The sequence below is a fragment of the Calonectris borealis genome, chromosome 15 (genome assembly GCF_964195595.1).
Source record: "Calonectris borealis chromosome 15, bCalBor7.hap1.2, whole genome shotgun sequence".
In the NCBI taxonomy this organism is placed as follows: domain Eukaryota; kingdom Metazoa; phylum Chordata; class Aves; order Procellariiformes; family Procellariidae; genus Calonectris; species Calonectris borealis.
In genome coordinates this window covers 13,885,432-13,905,033 of record NC_134326.1, presented here as the reverse complement: position 1 = coordinate 13,905,033, position 19,602 = coordinate 13,885,432, and the positions used below count along the sequence as shown (strand labels likewise).

At 39.7% G+C, this 19,602-nt stretch overlaps 1 protein-coding gene across 8 annotated transcripts in view; it reads left to right on the top strand.

Moving 5' to 3' along the window:
- EBF1 (EBF transcription factor 1) overlaps positions 1-19,602 on the top strand; it is a 291,394-nt gene that overhangs the window by 214,735 nt on the left and 57,057 nt on the right. For all 8 annotated transcript variants that reach the window (XM_075164300.1, XM_075164298.1, XM_075164297.1 and 5 more), the window contains exon 10: positions 2,388-2,514. In XM_075164300.1, coding sequence (XP_075020401.1) covers positions 2,388-2,514 — 127 coding nt within the window. The remainder of the gene's footprint in view (positions 1-2,387; positions 2,515-19,602) is intronic.

Sequence of the window (19,602 nt, the reverse complement as noted above, 5' to 3'; positions counted from 1 at the left end):
GCTCTCTGTAACAATGGACCATAAATAGGTCAGACATTTCTTGGGAACAAGGGAAGATGAGTATTGGAAAATGCCACAAATTATGTTTAAAGAACATTAAAGTGGTGACAGACCAGTAAATGTTGGGAAATTCAAAGATACAACCAGAAGCTGCCTGTATAGCTCATGCCAGAATGGGGGTGAGGGGTGCAAGGCACATACTGAGGTGGTAAGACTAGCATGTTAACCTTTACTATTAAAATCCTTGGCTGTTTTTACAAATATTTTCCCCCTAAAAATGTCATGAAACTCTTCTCATCTTGCCAGTTGACACAGTTAACTAGAACCACTTGAGGATGGGATTTCTCTCAGCTATGTTTGGCTGCCTACAGTTAAGCATCTAGTCTAAATTTGTCATCTCGGTTCATTGGAGAAAGGTAGATGCTTCCAGAGAGCAGCTCATCCCAACGTGAGAGGTGTCTAAAGCACTGGAAATAAATTGCTATTTGGCAGTGCTTTCTGCCTCCGCTGACTATTAAGGGTGTGTAGAGAATTGGCCTAGACTTTTAGGCTTTGGTCAGCCCAACTGTAAAACAACTCAATTTAAGTAAAAGCAATCCTTGGAAGTTTGGTTTTTGGTTTTGCCTTTTTTTTTTTTTTTTTCCTTAACCCAGTTGATAGAATGAGTAATTTAGAAAAAAAAGGCAGGTTTCTTTTAAAAATAAATAAGTTTCTAAATCACATGATTTGAAAGCAGAGCCTGAAACATGTTCTCTGGAGCTCACAAACAAGAAGACATCAATTCCTACATGATCATTTCTAAAATGACATATGACTTATGACTTCTGTGGATCTGAGTAACTTTTGGAGTATTTGATGCTTGTAGTTTTGGTTTTAATCTTCAACTTGATTTAATAGTAATTTTATTTTAAATATGGAGAACTTCCTACTGTGTATGCCATTTCCCTCAGTAACACAGATGGCTCTCAGACAGACATTACTCTCCTTCTGTGCTTTTTTAGTCCTGTGCCCTAAACAAAGTACTGGTCAAAAGTCTGATTTTTTGGTAGGACCTTACTACAATTTTGAAATATTTGGTTCCTACTAAAAATAAGAATAAATTAGCTTTTTATGTTAAAAAAAAGAATTCTATTGAAATGTATTCCATAATCCAGGACACGATTCAACCAACAGCATAGAGCAGTTGACTGTCTGTGTAGGGTGCCCATGGCTTTGCTCACTGTCAAGGCTGGTTATGATCTTGGTCTTGTTTGCCTTTCTAGAAGTGTGTTAATGTGCCATAGTCAGTTAGAGAAGGATTATCCGTGAACCAGAGCTGTATCTTGGTTGCTGGACACAATCATGTCACCATTTCTATGTACCTCTTTTTACTATTCTTGTCTGAGGGAGCATAATGAGTGAGAAGAGGACATTTCCGTGATGGGGAGGACAATGCTGTAGTTTCTGAGTGCAGTAGAGATTTGAGTTAACCTGCCACAAATTAGTGAACACCTGGATGGCTCTAATATTAATTTCAGGGACTATGTTTTAAATTCAATCCAGAATCCTGAAAGAGCAAAAATGGTCTAGAGCCTGAAAAGTGCATCACTGACCCACCCCAACCTTTTGTGTTAAGAGGATCAGGATCCCCAGTAACAAGAAAGCTACATTTGTCTACTTATTACTGTGTAAATCCACATCTGCAGGAGCCCTCTCAGGTGTGTGTCAGTCTTTGCAGTGAAGGCAGACTGGTTGTGATGGTTAGATGGTTATGTTTGGTATCTCTCTTTTGAGTGCTCTGATCATTTGCAGGGAAAGATCCAGCATCCTTCAGAAGCCAAACTTTGCATTTCTGCAGTAATTAGTCACACCTCCACAAAATGAATAGAAAATTAAAACAGCAGCACATGGTGCTTTTGCAGTGTACAGATGTCAGCTGGGGACAAGTGCATTTAAAAGCCTGCCTGGGCTTGCGCTGTGCGGTGAATCTCAGCCTGGGCTTGCGCTGTGCCGTGTTCACACATGTTCACTGCGTATCATTTATCAATCAGATTTGTTGGACACTGTCATGACCCCAGTGTTCACCTGAGCAAACATAGGCATCCTGCTGCTGTAAGCTAAAGTTATTGCATTAAACCAGGACTAATGCTTATACTAGGAAGCAAGTGCCTGCCATGTATGAAAACAGAAATAATGTTGTTAAGGCTGAGAAGGAGAATGCTTGTAAATATTGTAGTCACTGGCTTTTGTGTGGGTTACATCAAGATTGTATTCAAACATTGACAGGTTAATTACGTGTTTCAAAGCTTGTTTACTGTGATCTGAGAGGAAAGTGTTATTACAGAAGTGTTCAGCATCTAACAGTGCTTTTTTTCCCTTTCTTCTCCCTTCTCAATGTTTTCCTCTAGCTGATTACTCCTCATGCCATCCGCGTACAGACACCTCCCCGACATATCCCAGGGGTTGTAGAAGTCACATTGTCCTACAAGTCTAAGCAGTTTTGCAAGGGAACGCCTGGAAGATTCATTTACACAGGTAAGGATGCTTTAGTACTAGATATAACGTGGAGAAATAGGGCAGGCAATATATCACACTTGTTAGGGCTTCTGCTTTCGTCATTAAAAGCTGTACTGTATTTTATTATTTTGGCTGAGCATGTCATTGAAGGTACCAATTTAAGGTTGGATTTCAGAAATGGATGACCGTAGAGATGAATCTGAAAATGTACCAGTGTGGGATTTTTGTTTGCTTGTTTGTCCTCGCAGTGGGACATCTCCTTACCCAGGAGGGGGGAGGAAGGAGAGACATACATACTCCAGTACTTAAACAAACAGAGGAAGAGTGCAAGCATAAAGAGCCAGACATACTAGTGCAATCATGAACCTGCCTTCCAAGAAGCATCGTGCTAAATATCTCCATCTCATGTAGTCTGGCAAGTGTTGCAAGTGTTCAAAGCAGCAGCCTGTTTGCCTGCCCATCTCACCATAATATACTTGTCTCTGAGTTCCAGGGAGGCTAAGCAGCTTTCACCCCAGCTGATGCTGCAGACATAGTGACTTGCAGTGTGTTTTGGAGTGGTATCGCACACTGGGACTACTAAGTCGAGTGGTTTGGCCTGAAGAATTATTAACAAAAAAGCATGTTAGGACATTGCAGGTGCTGTCAATGTTAAACCACTCTCAGTAGTGATAAGAATGGCCTGGGAAATAAATCAAGTAGCAGCCTAACTTTTTAAAAAGAATGTGTGTCATTGATTCCTTGGAAGGTATGCGTGCTGCAAGAATTAATGGCTTGGTCCAGGTTTTGATATACTTGTCCTTTTGTGCACTTGTGTTCAACATATGCAGACAAGACTACTTCTGTAACTGTTTGCCTGAACTGTGGTTCATCACAGTCCAGTGCAATTCCTTTCCACATTCTTGATTGCCCCTGAAACTTTAAGAATAAGATACATCATAAATACTTGTGGCTATGAGGCATTCTGAATTACACTGGGCACATATATTGCTTCAACTGTGAATGTACACACAGGGACTCAAGGCAGAGGAGAGACTTCTGTGCCCCAGCTGGGTAGCAAAGCTCTCATTTGATTTTTCTTAACACTGAGCAGGTTGAACAAAGGCGCCTTATAAAGCTTTGTTGTCTTTTTCAAATAGCCTCTTCCCTAGTTGGGATTATGCACTGGGTTTCTTTAAACTGAGTCTTAAAGTGTTCCTGTATCGCCTTGCTGGCTGAGCAGCAGGCACTTGTGGAGGCTGTGTGTATTTATTGCGAGCGTTATGATTTCAACAATGTGTGGGAAATTCATATATTGGACAATAACGCACCATATCAAAAAAGTTATTTAGGGTTTGAATGTGTTGGAACAAAAGTAAAAGAAAAAGCAAAGGGTCAAATTGCCAGCTGGTGCAAATTGCCAATGTGTACCACGTGAAAGTGTCAGCCAGAGCTCTGGACAGTTTGACCATGAATCCTTTCCCTTCTCACTTTCTTACTCACCATAAGTTGTGCTGTCCTGGTTGTTGTCAAGCCACCAAGGTGGCTGCATCTTGGGCTGGTGAAACGGCAAGTATGCATGCAGAAGAAAGGGAGGAAACCTGCCCCCCTCAACTTTGCAAGGAAATTTTTGGGGACTTCGTTTTGCGATTTAAATGTAAAAATGGCTTGGACCCATTTTGGTTTTGATTTTCAGATCATCATTAATTAGCTTTTCCAGTAAAAAGGAGGGTGGCAATTTAGCCTGTCTGCCCAAAAGCAGATGGCTGAATGTGGAAATAAGGTGTCCCCAGTAGGGAGAGTGTTTCCATATATGCATTTTCAGGTTAGTGTTTAAAACGCATTATTTTTCATTCAATAAATGAAAGTTATGAAATACTAAACAACAATGATAAAATCAAAGGTGATCCAATCCATGGACAATTCTCTTACTTATCAGCTTTTATGGAGTTACGGTAGATACAGAAAAGCTATTGTGACTGAAATCGTACCTCAGACAATTTGCATTTTCCTTTTAGAGGCAGCCTGAACTTAAATGTGGCTTTTTAAAAAGGACTAAATGAAACTAAAATAAAAACAATTAATGCATCCTGACCTTCGAAGTGCCTTCCAGCCCTTTAAACAAAATGCAGGTTCAGTACACGCCTGCCGATTAGTTTTAGTTAATTGAAAATTATAGGATTGACCCAAGAGGAAAATTTTGTTTGCACTCCAATCACTTTTACAAATTAAGGAAAATTACCACAATTTTGTTTAGCTAAGGTTTCACACTGAGTTCACGAAATTAGCTCAGCCATCCCAACAAAGTCAGCACTTTGTTAGTGAGCACTAGAAAAAAACTAATAGTCTATGGTGTGTACAAACGAAGCATAGAAAAAGCTATGATGCTTTAGAGAACTAGGCCAAGTGTTTTTAATTAGGATTATTGGTTCATTGTAAGTTTTGAAGAACAATCAAACTAGCAGATTAGCTGTTTCTTTTAAAGCTAGAATTTCTTGCCATTCATTTTTCCCATGAGAACTTGTTTTAACTCCCACATAGCACTATTTTTTTTCTTTTTTTTTTTAACAAGGCCTGCAGGAAATGGACCAATTGGAAGTTGGGATACAGTAACATTCCCCAGCATCACTCCAGCCGATGGGAGTTTTTCACAATGTTCTTCAGTGAACTCAGTGTTCTGGAACATATTACAAAACCACAGAGGCCAAATGTTTTCTCAGAGGAGTTTGGCCTCTGTTTTTGGCCGAAAACATTTCAGCATCACTTGCTGCTTATTTACCCTGCTATTAAGAACAAGAAAAGGGGAGAGGAGAAAAAGGGGAAAAAAAATAAAAGAGAGTGTGTGAGAGAGAGAGAGAAAAAGACCTGGGGTTTGTGGGCGGTGCAGGAGTTGATCAAGCATAGTTTCCTTTCTGGTGAGAATGTCCCTGCTCGTTAATGGTCCCATTTTGTGGTCAGGTCTCATTTAGAAGAAATTATTTTTAATCAGTGTTCAACAAAATATCCCCTCAAGCCACCTGGCTGTAAACTGTTTTTTTCTTACTGTTAAGTACTTAAGTTCTCAGAAGAAAATACCCAGTGACCCATTAATTTTAGCCTTTTTTTCCCCTTTAACTGCAAATAACTTAGTAACATGATCTCTAAGTAGTCCATGTGCCATCTAGGAATCAAGGTCACATATATACAGAGAAATCCTGGCTTTTGTAAGTATTTTTGAAAGAAATAAACCAGTGTCAACCCTGTGCTTACAAGAAAACATAAGTTTTTTATTTTCCATCTGCAAAGCAAGCCATTAGCATGCACTTATAAAGCAATTATTTCTTAGATTTTAAGCTTTGACATTCCTGAAAGAACGTTATTAGAAATACAGAAGTCTGAACACATCTTGCATGTGTGTTCATTTTGGAATAATATTAAAAGTCCATACTGCACACAGAAATACCCAAACATGCTGGTCAGTATTTCCCTGTGGCACCCTTCATTTGTAAGTCTCTTCTGGTATCGAAGGAAGAAGCCATTAGGGATACAAATCTGTAGGTAGTTTGCCAAGGTGACTCAGGGCATATATGGCTGAGTTGAAGAAGGGATGAGAATTGGCACAAATTTGTGATACCTGGACAGGCCTTTGAGATTTTTTTTGTTTTGTTTTGATTTAAAAAAATGGATGCATCATGGACAGCATGATTTTCACAGATGAATTTTGCTATGGTACTAAACCACGAGATTTGAGCAGGACTGCATGAATGTAAGTGAAAGGAGAATTTATCTCACTGCGTATTGGAAAGGACATATGGAAGGTCCATAAAAATGCATTATGCTGCGTCTTCTACCATCTGCTCAGTTTAAGGTTTTGTGCTTTTGTTCCCAAACTAGAGCAAAGGACTACGTAGGAGCCAGAAGTATATAGCTTTGTCACTAAAGTTGTGTATACAACATGGGGTTAATTCAGATTCTTGGCTGAGCAGTACCCCAAATACTGTTCCTTTTTTTGCAAATTGGTTACATGGTTGGGTACAGGTTGGAATTTAGGGACCATTTTCAGTTGCATTAGTCTTGCAGGGAGGCTGGGGGCTAAAGCATTTGTGTGCTGACAGGGTACCTAGAGAAACAGGCAAGTCCCCCTCAGTTCATTTGGGGTTTGTTATAAGCTATGAGATATGGTATGTCTCTAGAAGTGCTATTAACAGGAATGAGTGGATGTAGGGTCAGCGTAGACACACAGGGCTTGCTGTGCAGTGTGAATAACCCTGATGCTGAGCACTGATCCTCCAGGATAGTAGTGACGAAGGCTGAGTAGGTCAGAGTGGAGCACTGCCGAGACTGACCAGTGTTTGCATTACACTTTTGGGCCATTGTGTGTAGAGTGATGTAGAAATGCTAGCACTGTGAAGGTCAGGATATTCACAGAATTTCTGGGAAACTGCCTCTTTCTCTGAAATGTCATAGGGCTTCTCAGGGAACTTTTCACTCCGCTAGTTGCTGCGAAGAAGAAATAGCCTCATGTGGAAAAATCCCTGCTCCATCCTCATTTCAGCATTTATTTACTTCTGAAAACATTTGAGTCTGTGTACAAACAGGAAGAGCCTTACAGATCACAGATGATTTGGGTAAGAGCCTTACAGATCAAAGATGATTTCAAAAGCCTTGGTTTTAGGTGGCTTTGTTTTTATCTTTAAATGGTTTAATTTACCGAAGTACAGGGGTAGTCGTCTTCTGAGAATGATTCTCTTTTCGTTTCTTAAGTCAAATACGTCCAAGAGTAACAGACCAAAAGCTACCCGTCACCATTTAAAATTCCAGTCCATGGCCCTAGAAGCAGAGGTTTAAGTCACATACATAGATCTGGTCAGAATTGGAACCACTTAAAAGGTAATCTCCAGTCCCTAAAGTTTCCAGCCTGGTAAACTTCAGTGGGTCCTTTGCTAGGAAAATTTTCTGCTTTCAAGAAAGCACCAATAACTATGTGAAGTTCAAAAGATACATAATCAATGAAGCAATCAGTTTTCAGAATGGAGAGTTCTGGGGTTTGTAGACTTAAAAAAGGAAAAAAAAAAAGGAGAAAAAAGAAGTGGTGATAAGAGACAGACTGGCTGTCAAGAGGTTCCTGTAGCCCCACTGGAGCCTTTCTTGATCCCTGTGGGCTGGAGTTTGACCCTTACACCAGCTAACCTTGGCCATAGCTGTGTATCTGTTAGTTCCTGAGAAATGTTAAAACTTAGTGGCAGTTATTCTCAACATCAGTAATACACAACCTCATTAGTTTTACAATGCCTCATTCATGTGTGTTTATTATTAAATCATGAGCACTTAAATAGCTAATTAGTATAAATGAGGAGAGAAGGCCACCATCAACAGAACAATAAAAATAAAATAAAAAAGCCAGTATCTCTGATGCTGTCTTGGGTTTTATCCTGATGTGTTTATAAAATTCTTCACCCTCAAAGATATGACGATCATTAATCTGAAATGAAATATAGAGCACATCACTTCTCCAGAAGAGTGACCAGCTATGAGATCTGGTAGCTAGCAAATGAATGCCATTTGTTTTTAACAGCAGTTTTTATCTGCCTTTCACTAGTAAATATTAATAGCAGTGGTAGAATAAAAAGTATCAGATGTCTCAAAGTTAAATAGTCACAGAGTGCTACAGAAGAACAGAACAAATCGCTCAATACAAAGAAATGTATAAAGTTTAATATAAGAGCTGGTGTGTCTGTTCTTAAAAGCAGGAGAGCCCTGCGCTGCAGGTTACCCTGTGCTTTGGACGCTCAATATAATGTCTATTCCTGAGCTTAGAGAAACTCTACAGAGGACAGAGGAGAGATGGTAAATCCTAACTATAGCACAATCAAGTAAGGAAGAATGAAATTAAATCCTTTGTAAACGTAGACTTTTACTGGTGAATTTAATTAATGTCTCTGGAAACAAGCAAAAAAACCCTCATAACAGCTATCTGAAAATGTCCTAATGCAGAGTTCACTGGGTTCCCCCTTCATCTCATTGTGCCAAGTGTTTGTTCCCAACTGGACCTTGCCATGGGGACACTGGAGGCATCAGGTGGTGTGCGGAGTTCAGAGATGGACCTGTCTCTGAGGTGGTGCGTTGGGCTGAAGAAGTTAAGCTGTACATGTGGCTTTCTGCTACCATAGGGGTTTGCCATAGTCACTGAAGAAGTGGGTCCTCACAGCACCACTGCTGGGTCAGGGATGCTTGCAGGTAAAATACAGATGGGAAAACAAGGGAGGGATTGGTGCAGTCTCTCCCTCCAAGCACCCACATCAGTGATGTGATCTGGGGTGTTACCTGCCCTTGAAAAAGAAAGTTGCACTCAGGAAATCTCTATTTGAGTTTAAGCTTGAACCTGGCCCTTTCTAAGTTCCAGTCCATTAACTTAGTTGCTCTGCTGAATCAGTTAACACCTGGTCTGCCTGGCCTGTCTGGAAATTTTTAGGGAAAAAAAAAAACTAAAAAGGTTGCAATTGTTTTGGAACAAGCTTTCCTAGATGAAATAACTTCAGTCTTTATTATTTGGTGGTGGGCTTGGGGCTTAATGTTGTTACAAAAGTGTTTGTTTTGAAGTTTGTTAGGACATGCTTAGTGGAGTGAAGTACGGACAGTTATCAGGGTTGAATATTAGGAATATTGGGATTATTAGGGTTGTTGGTTTGATCTGCAGAAATTCAGGAAGGGAAGCTGGAAGGAATCCTAATTGATTGCAGGGAAGAGGGTGTTACCAGACAGTGAGAAGGTGGTGGAGGTAGACTGGAAAATCCCTTTTACATGCTAATAGGAACACAGAACCCTCATATCTTTGGTATTTCTTAAACACTGGCAGTACCATAACACACTGCAAAAAACAATCACTAAAAGTGTGCAGTGTACCTGTAGGACAGCTGCAAAATGAAAGCAATTACAGCAAGCGTCAGAATAAAGCTGGCTGTGAAGGAAACATATTATTTTGCATATTTTATGTATACACTTCCCAAGAAATATGACCTTTATTTTCTAGTTAGAGGGAAGTGCAATCAGAGTCTACGCAGCAAAGGGTAGTTGGATCATTAAAAAGAATATTTTCTCTGATATTAGAAGTCTAAATGGGTACTAGTCCTTATTCACAACCTTGGCTGTTTCTGTCTGCCCTGAGTTAATAAGTGATAAGGCCAAAAGAGAAATAAATCACTGAAGTCCCTGTCCAAAGAAAACATATTGACTACAGCCAAGCAAATAACAGCCCATAACCAATGGTCCCATTCATCATTCATGTAATAGGGATATAAAGTATTCTCTACCTATGAAACCATAGAGTAGGAAAAAGCCTGATAAGCCCCCAATCTAAGCTATGTGATTTGATTATTAAAGGACATGAACTGTTTGTCACATACCTTTAATCTTTAAGATGTGTTGCCATTTCTAAACTATAAATTTGTGGTAAAGGATTAGAAAGCTATTAACGATAAAGGTATAAACTAGACTTTATAAGGAATCCTGCAATTGTCATGCAACCCTGTAGACCCTTGGAACCTTAACCTATTGAATATGATATAACATAGTTATCTGACCTTCAAAGCCAATAAACCATTTTTTGCTTTTCAAGTTTCAGACTTACTCTGTGATAAATTAACCCTCTGGGTTCACAAAATAAGCCTTGTAAATTCTTTTCTTTATCCCCACCCCAAAACCTTTAAATTTTCATGCCTTTGCTTCAAAACTCTCTTATTCCAGACTGAAATTGTTAATCTTTTTTTATTCTCCTTTTAGCTCATGTCAGTTGATAAGATATTATTCCCTCTTAAAAAAATGGCCAATAAAACAGAGAGCTGAGATGAATTTCTAAAAAGCCTGAATTGCGCTCTGTTTCTACAGGGGGCTTCACTGTCTTGTTTCTTAATGTATGACTATTCAGATTAGACAAATGCCACAGAAATGGACAGTTTATAGTAGCAGCAGTGACTGTACTGCTTACCTTAATGCATTTTGATCATGTGCCCTGAGAAGAGGGACAAGGCACTATCTTTCTGCTGGTCCAGAAAGCCACCTCCTCGGTTACTTGTTGCCACTGAAATATTTCATAGACGGTTAGCTGGGAATTCTGGCTGCCCTGCGGGTATGTATGTACCTAACTCATCTTTGCTTCTCGTGGAGTGCAGCGGGTTTTGATTTCTGCCTGGAACTCTGTGCAGGATTTACCGTGTGTTGTTGAAAAATGGCCAAGCTGTGGGCTAGACTGAAAGAGGTACCCGTGCGCACAGCACGCTGGCTCTGGCGAGGAAGTCAGAACGTGAATTTAGTGCATGGCTGCCTGAGGCACGCTCTTGCACAGCACTACCTGCAAAATAGCCTCCTTAAGATGTGCTTAATCCTTTGAGGTGCTTGTTAGTGAGGGTTCATTTTGCTTTGGCATTTTGTTACACAAGTGAACGCTGTATGGCTGGCTTAGACCAGCAGCATGGTGTGCAGCCATCGTTCCCCGGAGGCAGGGCTTGGGCAGCCTCGCTTGCTTTGCGCTTGTACTAGCATCCCTACACAGCCAGTAATGCTTATCTAGCCTGGTTAAAGCTCTCTGACAGCAATGACTACAGAGTAGATGTGCCCCAATATAGCCCATGTCTACAGATTCAGGCTTTTTTGTTAATATATAGATAAAAGGAAAATCTTGTACTTGCAGCCTTTCATCTCAGTGGATGCAAGAGCAATTTATTGCATGGAGTGTGGAGTTCTTTGTACTTTTCTGCTGTGTTGCAAGAACTCACACAGGCTCTTCTCCTTCGTTATGAATCATAGAATCATAGAATCATAGAATCATACAGGTTGGAAAAGACCTCTAAGATCATCGTGTCCAACCGTCAACCCAACACCACCATGCCCACTACACCATGTCCCTAAGGGCCTCATCTTAGGGACTTGATGAAGATATCAAGTGCATAAGTGATGTGGTCTGCCATGGTGTCTGGATAGAAATGCTGGGAAGAGTTTAGTCCCAGTATGACGAGGCTCAATCCTGGCAGCTTCTCAGACTTGCCCAGAGTTGCCTCCTGGTGCAGGTTGCAGTGTCCATTGTTACTTTATTTAAAGTCAATTTGAGTATTTCTGTATGTAACATATTGCAGTCTGCAGCGCAGACATGCCTTTGTAGACTGGAGAGACGTTGCATTGCTGGAACCACAGGAGCCAACAGAGGGAAAGACAAGCAACTGGGAAAGGAAGAGAATTATAACCATGGTGTTTTAAATTATCTGAGACATTTGGCAATAGTCCACATTTATTTGATGATAATGACTGACTAATGTCTTAGAGAAAGTAGAATTTCCTTGAAGATTCAATCTGCACAAAAGTTTCAGCAATCTCAACAAACTTCCCTAGGACCTTCTGGCAGATCTCTATCATCACCCAGTTGCTGATGTTGCTAAGGAAGAACATTGTGATGTTAATACTCCTGCATTTTTTTAAAAATTTCTCCAATTTCCCCCCTCCAAAAAAAAATCTCAAGCCCAATTAAAAAAACTCAAGCCCAATTGTTTGAGGTCTGTATATAACTATATAACCTTCACTGAAAAGTGTTTTGCCATTGGATCTTGCCATTGGTCTGTTGTTATTATAGAAGTAGTTAATTATAGAAGTATAAACCCATCATTACTTAATTCTGCCAAGCCAAGTGTATGCAGATCTTTTATTTCACAAGGTAGGACAGAAGTTATTTAATATATTAGTACACGAATGTGTTAGCATGATGTAAATTAGACTTTGGTTTTGCAGCATGTCAGCTATTCTGCCTGAACTTCTTTCATACCCAACCGAACTTAGACCACCAAGTACCAGATAGTTCATGGCAGTTTACACCTTGGGGAGATAAGTGTGAACCATCCTTTCAGTATCACAATAAAGAGCTTGGATTTGGATAGTTACTCTTGAAGACCTACAGTCTTGCACAGTTTGCCCTAAGGTATTTGCATGGCCATACCCACTGTTATTTCATCTTTCAGTGTCGTCTTTAATTTTCCTCCTCTCCCTTCCCTCCCAAATGTGATTTTTTCATCTTTTTCCTGTTGGCATAAATTGTGGTTAACCTCTCTGCATGAAGACTTGTGGACTTGAACTGCTCTTGCATAGCACCAGGTGTCAGCATTGGTGGTTAACAGGAGGAAACCCCATTCCCAGCAGACAGAGGGTTAATTAAAAAAAAAACCAAAACAAAACAGAGAGAGAAACCCCACACAATCAACTAAGAATGGTATTTTTTTAAGTCCCCATGGGACAGAAAATGCACATGGAAATTAAGATGTTGTAACAGTCGCCTAGCAAAAATACATGTCTGTTAAAACAGAAAGTGGTGCCAAACTCTGCGTTTTAAATCTGTGAAAATTACAGAGCAAAACCTGTGATGTTTATGAATAATTGTGAAACTTGCTGTCACTTTTTAGTACCGCAGCGTCTTCCAGGGAGAGCTTTATCCCTTTCCGACATGATGAGGTCCTCTTTTACCTTGTCTGCATAAGGGATAAAAATCTAGTGAGCCCTAGTGACCCTCTCTTTGGAGCTTTGGGGCATGTCTCAGACATCATCTTAGAAGTGGGTGAATCATCACAAGGAAACTCTTCTCTCTGTCCTCTGCCTGCAGGTGGGCTCTAAACAAGTGCCCAAATATGCACTTGGATGGCTGAAGCCGGGTGAGAAGTATTACACCCTCAGTGACCCCACATGCTAGGTGCTGTGTAGGAAAGTAACTGTTGCCCCAAGTATTACAATCCCATGATAGTTTCTGAAATACATGTGCTTATTGTCCCCTTTTTGTTTTGTTTTGTTTTGTTTTTTTCTCCTAACTTATATCCTATTCCTAGCTTTCGGTGTGGTACTTTCCTTAGAAGACTACAACTCAGCAAATAAAAATACATAGTTTGTATGCTCAGGCAGTTCTAGCAGCAAGCTTGTATTTGTAAAAATGAAAGGCAAGATTTTACTGCCAGAGTAACCATGAATTCATGTTGAAAGGTCACTTCTGCAAGGGAAATATTTTTTCCAAATGTAGATCTCTGACTAATTTCACCACTCCAAAAAGAATTCTCCCCGAAGTTCACATGCATGTTGTGCACAGCTACTAGAAATAGTCGTTACATTGTTGTTCCTAAAAATAGGTCTTCAAGTGGCCATCATACTGAAAAACAATAATATTTTTGTTACAATAATATTTTTAATTTTGAGGTACTTTTGGTTCCCTTAAATCTTGCATTGAAACGTGCATGTCATTTATTTAAAAGGAAGAGAGTGAAACATGCCTCGCCTATTTGCCTTAGATTATATTTTCCCTGCGTGTTTTTGTCAGCTCAGGCTCTGTTATTGATAGCGGGGCTCTCAGGGCAGGGCACGGGTCTGGCAGGTCAGGGACAGGAACAAGAACAGGAATCTGCACTAGGTATCTTTTGTTCTGGAATGAAGAATTTAGTTCAAATTTCCCAAAGACAAGGCCAGTCTGCACATCGTTTCTTCACCAAAACTCTTCATCCTTGCATCGCTTGCAAGTTCTGTTAAAAAGACAAATGAAGCTTCTTTAAATTGGGGCCTAAGGGAAAGGATGGAAATGACCCCCTCCCCTCTCCAATTTCCCCCATTAGACTTTTTTTTCACAGATGTTCATGCTGATTAGAGCTGGGAAATAAGGGTATTTCTGTGGACCATGAATATTCATTTGTTTTTTGGCAATGAATTTCCTTCAGTTTCCCTGTAGTGTTTCGCTCCCCGTGAATGTTTGAACGAGTGAGTTAGCTGAGACAGTCCGTTTTAAGAAAAACTCAGAGTGTACCATGGAAAGTGAACTTTCCATAGTGTATATGTCTTTGCCTGAACAAAAGGATGTAAAACTTACTGTTGGTTGTTAAGAAGCATGACTCGAAACCAGCAAACACTTATGCAGGTGAGGTGATGCCCTCTCTGAACACATGCTATAAATGCAGAATTTAAACCAAAAATTTGTAACAATCCACTCTTTAATGATCCATCTATAAGGATAAGGTTAATCAGAGAAACTATTTGACAAATACTTTCAGCTAACAAGTTAATTGCAGTAAAATATCTCTTTGGACAGTTACTGAGAGGGAATAGTTTGTTATGAATTATTTGCCTCACTGTAGTACTGATGCCCCGATGTGAAGAAGCTGCTGGACTTCTCTTTGAGGGGTCTGTGATGCTATGCCTAATTAGACCAAATGGCTATGAGCAGAAATTTATACAATTTATACAATCCCAGGGATTTTTTTTTCCTTTTAAAATCTTTAAAGTGTTATAAAACGTTGAATGGATATCACTATACCTCCTACTGTTCGATCTTGTAGTTCTGCAGAGGATAGAAATTGTGGCTGATGTGTAGGGAATAGCCAGAATCCTGCACTGCAGTCTGTGAGCAGCCGGGCCAGGCAGACTGCACGCAGGAATTCGGCAGAATTCCTCCGACTTCAGTGGGAATGTACATTATCCTTTCAAATGACAACATTGCAGTCCTTGGGATCACCCAAAACTGTCATTATTTTCTGTGTAGCACCTTAATACTTACCCAGTGTGTTCTGTGGAATAATGTACACAATTTTACAATAACTATGTAATTAACTCACTTTGCTGCTCCCCTCTCCAGGGAAACTCATGCTTCTATTAATGCTATTAGGAAGGTCCTATGCATAGAACAAAGAAAGTGGTGCAGCAGATGAGTTAACATGATTTGATTTGCAGATGCTTTAAACACTTAGCAGGAGACAGCTATGGAAGCTAATTAAATCACTCTAAGGTGCACAGGATTATCTGCTTTGGAAGAAACAATTTCAGTGAATTATGGTCGCCCTTTAGCTGAGGGGAAGTAAAAAGCATATTTGTTTGGAATTAAATTTCCCACGCAAAGTGCCCATCAGACCTCTCTTTCCCTGTACATCTAAAATAGTCGTCTTTTGTAGCTAATATTTTCTAGGAACGTGAATTTTGGTTTTGTAAGAGTGGCACTGCTTCCAACTTTCTTACGTAAAAATTTTCCTACTTAGCTATTGATTAGGATCTGCCTTTAAGCAGTGTCTTGAGTAAAAAATCGTGTTGGTACATTCACTACCTCTCAGATACTGCATCTTATTTAGTGTACCGGAATTCCCAGTTTAAAGTAATCACAAAATTTATGGAGAAACGGATAAAAAAGGTTGTAAAATATCGATTTGGGGAAAATAATAACACAACTCATCTATAATAAGAAGAAAAATGAAGCAATAATTCAGGTGTATTGAACGGCTTGCTGCTGGAAGTATTGATCCGGTGCTTTAGTGTGCAACATCGCACCTAACATTGCAATGGAAGAACAGCACTGCATTCCCCTGCTCATTATTTCAAGACACTATTGCCTTGTTACACAGGTCCCACAGAGCCTGGACTGCCAGCAGGGAAAAAGAGGAACCCCCAAAATAACCACAAACCTGTAATATCTTAATGTCACAGTATCCCGCTGTAACAACATGCAGACATTGTGCTTCTGTGCTCCTCTTATGACAATCCTGTAGTTTGGCTTTGCTTGAGTTTTTTTGCTCTTGCTCTCTTCGCTATATCGCATGTATTGCCTGTGTTCTGTATAAATGGTACCTCGGTGCTGTCTCTTTTGATAGCACGTAATCAGAAATGGTGTAATTGAGGAAACATGCTTCCCTTAAATATTGACTTTCAGGATCCACATATAAAAATTCCTAATCTTATTGCAGTGTTTCCTTTCTGTGGCAATAAGCAAACATTGAAAAAAGGACAGCAAAGGTCAGTGGAATTTTAAAATAAACGCCCCGACATTTCCACAGCATTAAACTCCATCATGCAACATTGCATTTCTGTTTATCTGCTGACATCTGCAGAGGTATCACACTTGATTGTTTGGCATAAATAATTTAGCAGCAAGAATTTTATAATGAGCACAGACAAGATTTACCTATGTAAAAAAAAATAATCAAGAAGTAAGAAATTGTGCGAAGTAAAAAATAGGGAACTCCTGTAAGAGGGCAACATTTTAGCACTTGTGAAGACAAACATGCATCCTGCTCTGTGAGGAAGCTGCTTTATACGTGCTTGCAAACTTACTGCACCCGCCATGATCATTATCTAGAAATATGAGCCAGACAGGTGAGCAAGTTCTGAACAGATCAGGCCTCCTGCAAATTTCAGCTGACATTCATTTGCAGGATTTGCACTGGATCCTCAGCATTGTTGGGCTTGCAAGGTTTGTCCTTTTTTCCCCTTTAATCCATACAATACAGGGGGAGAGTGAAACATACACTTCTGATCAAGGAATGGGGGGAAGGGAGGAAAAATGAAAGGAGGAAAATAATCTATGGCCGATGCAGAGGCCAAAGAAAATTGCTTTCTGTAAACTGCGAGGCCCTGCAGTAAGACTCCTGCACCGTTGATACCGAAGCGAGCACAGGTTGCGATGGTCATAGCACCTTGCCACGCGCTGCTTTCCCAGGCACAAGTTCTCCCTCCATCGGTGTGTGTTTTCCCTGGGCAAGGAGGGCTGAGGACTCTGCTGCGGCTGCAGCCCTGGGAGGTTTAAGATTCCTTTCATTTGCATGCTTGCAGGTCTACGCTGGCTCAGGAAGCAGAAAACGTGCAATTGTTTTCGTAACCTAAATAACATTTCTAGTTTAGAAACCTCAGGGGAAAAATCATTGTCAGGCTGGCAGGTTGAGATGGCATGATGATAAATGACTGAGGTGTGTGTTCTGACTCTACGGGGACACGTGGGGTGAAGAAAACCCTCTTCTCTTGCACTCTTTGCATCTACAGTCAGGAAGGGACAATTGCAATCTGAAGACATACTCTTGCCTCTGGAAAGAGGTAGGACCATGCCTTTCTATTCACTGAAAGAATTATTTTCTTGTGGGTCAAGGTGTTTGTGGTGTAACATCTTTTTAAGGCACTGGCAATGCTTGTGGTTGTTTTCTGCCTTTGGTGATTACAGTCATAGGACAGAAAAAAACGTGTGTTATGGCTAACACAGGAAACAACTATGGCATGGGGTGTCAATAGAGCAGTTGAGCAGTTTCATCAGTTCACACGTGTTTTTTTAGAAAACAGTTTGAGACTTACACTGTTATTGGCCAAAAAAACATTTCCTAGGGATTTGTGTAATAAAGTCTAAAGCTGCATGAAATTCATCACAGATACTTTCTCAAATTTGTGCAGTAATTCCCTAATAACTTTTGTCCCTCTAGATTTCACAAATTTGGTAATTTGAGTTTTTATGGAAGGTTTTTTTTTTCTGCAAAGTACTACTTACAGTGCCAGAATTTTTTTCAGGGAAATTGATTTTTTCACATATGCTCTCATAATGAAAATTTCTTTTGCGCTAAAATTCATTAAAAATGTGTCTCTCTTGTTTATTTACTACTTCTTTTCAGAAGCTCTGCACACTTTTAAACATTTTAAAGAAAACTGATAAAGGCTCCATATTTACATACATTACTAGTTAATTTTCACTATTATTTTCATTAAAACCAGTGTAAATCAATGGGTATCCTTTAAGTTTCAAGAACATCCTTACTTAGAAGCAGCTAAACAACTTGGTGGAAGTCAAGGAAACTCTTTAGGTTATTTAAGTGCTCCATTAAATTAGGAATCTAATTGTCAACCTTTGCAGAGTTTCATGGGATTATTCTAAGAATTGCGACACCTACAGTCCACCCTACACCAAGTAAGCCTTGACCGCCTGAGTACAAGCGTTTAGTGGACTTTCCATCTTGTATTTTGATCTCCACCGTCCCATTTCATAGGCATGCTGACCGATAGGCTTGGTTGGACTTGGGTCGTCTCCCCATACATCCTGAGCTAAGTGCTCTCACTTCTCTGCTGGCAGCACTGGCAGGATCCCCTCTTAACGTTTGCTTTATGCTGCTCTTACCTACTCCAGGGCATCTTCCATCTCCTCTAAAACCGCTGTTGCTGAAGGAAAGCTGGGTAGCCTTTAATATGATTTAAGATCCTAATATGTGTATTGTAATTATAGGTATGAGTACAGTAGGTAAAGCCACACACTGATTTGAGTCCCACATACCTCTTGGGCAAAATAAATATTGGCTCTCTCTTCTGTTGGCTTTCATTTCTACTCTTGTTTTGTTAGTTCCATGTAAGTATTTATCCAAGCCTTTTTAATATGGTCTGAATAGGGCTGCTTTGCACGGCACTTTGACAATTGCTGGTACCTTCTGAGAGAGCAAGATGGTTATGTACACAGCATTTTCTTATTAGAAGATTTCCTGTAACACGTGTATGCAGTTTGATTTCTTTTAAGCTCTAGTCTGGTAAAACAGAGGGGAAAAAAGCTACAGCAATTGTATTACCTTGTTAAATTGCTTAGAGCTTATTTAGATAAAGAATTACTTGGTGCTTTTCTTAGTACATTGTACAGTTGCTTTTTTTTCACAGTCATCTTTTTTGCATTTTGTACTTTGTTATTCTGATGATGCTGAAAGACAAAGAAACAAACTCCTCTCCGTAATTCACTCCAAAGAACGTACCATCTCTTTCTATTTTCTTGTTAAAACCAATTGTGTGCAATTTGTAGGAAATTGAAACCACATTTTTCACTTAACTTTCCAAGATTAAAATTTATGAGGAAAAAGAAGCAATAAAGCAGTTACAATCTGGTCATCTATAATTATCTCTGTGGTTGGAGTAGTTCCACATTTAAAGAAAGTGACACCAAAAGTTTATCAAGCTTGTGTCACTATCAAAAATTTCACTTCTCTTTTATTATTTCAGACCACAAGAACTGCTGAAACCAGTGTTATGCACTTGGAAATTATCTTGGTGAAAAAGGAATTGGGTGATCTATAAAAACAAAGCTTTTCTTCTAACAGAAACACGGAACAATATTTATCTTCCTTACTCATTCATTTTAGAATATCACTGTTAAAATAAATTTAACAAATTGTGCTCTTTAAGCTGATTTAATGGAATTCATTGCGAAAAAGCTTAATTTTCCTCTAGATCTATTTCTATGTATGTGTTTCACATTATTCTTTTTCTTTTGCTGTTGCATTTCCCCTCTACTGCATTGCTTGCTCTCCGAGAACAATGGAAATGACAGTCCAGCGCCAGAAATCTCGACTGCTCCAGCTCTAGAAT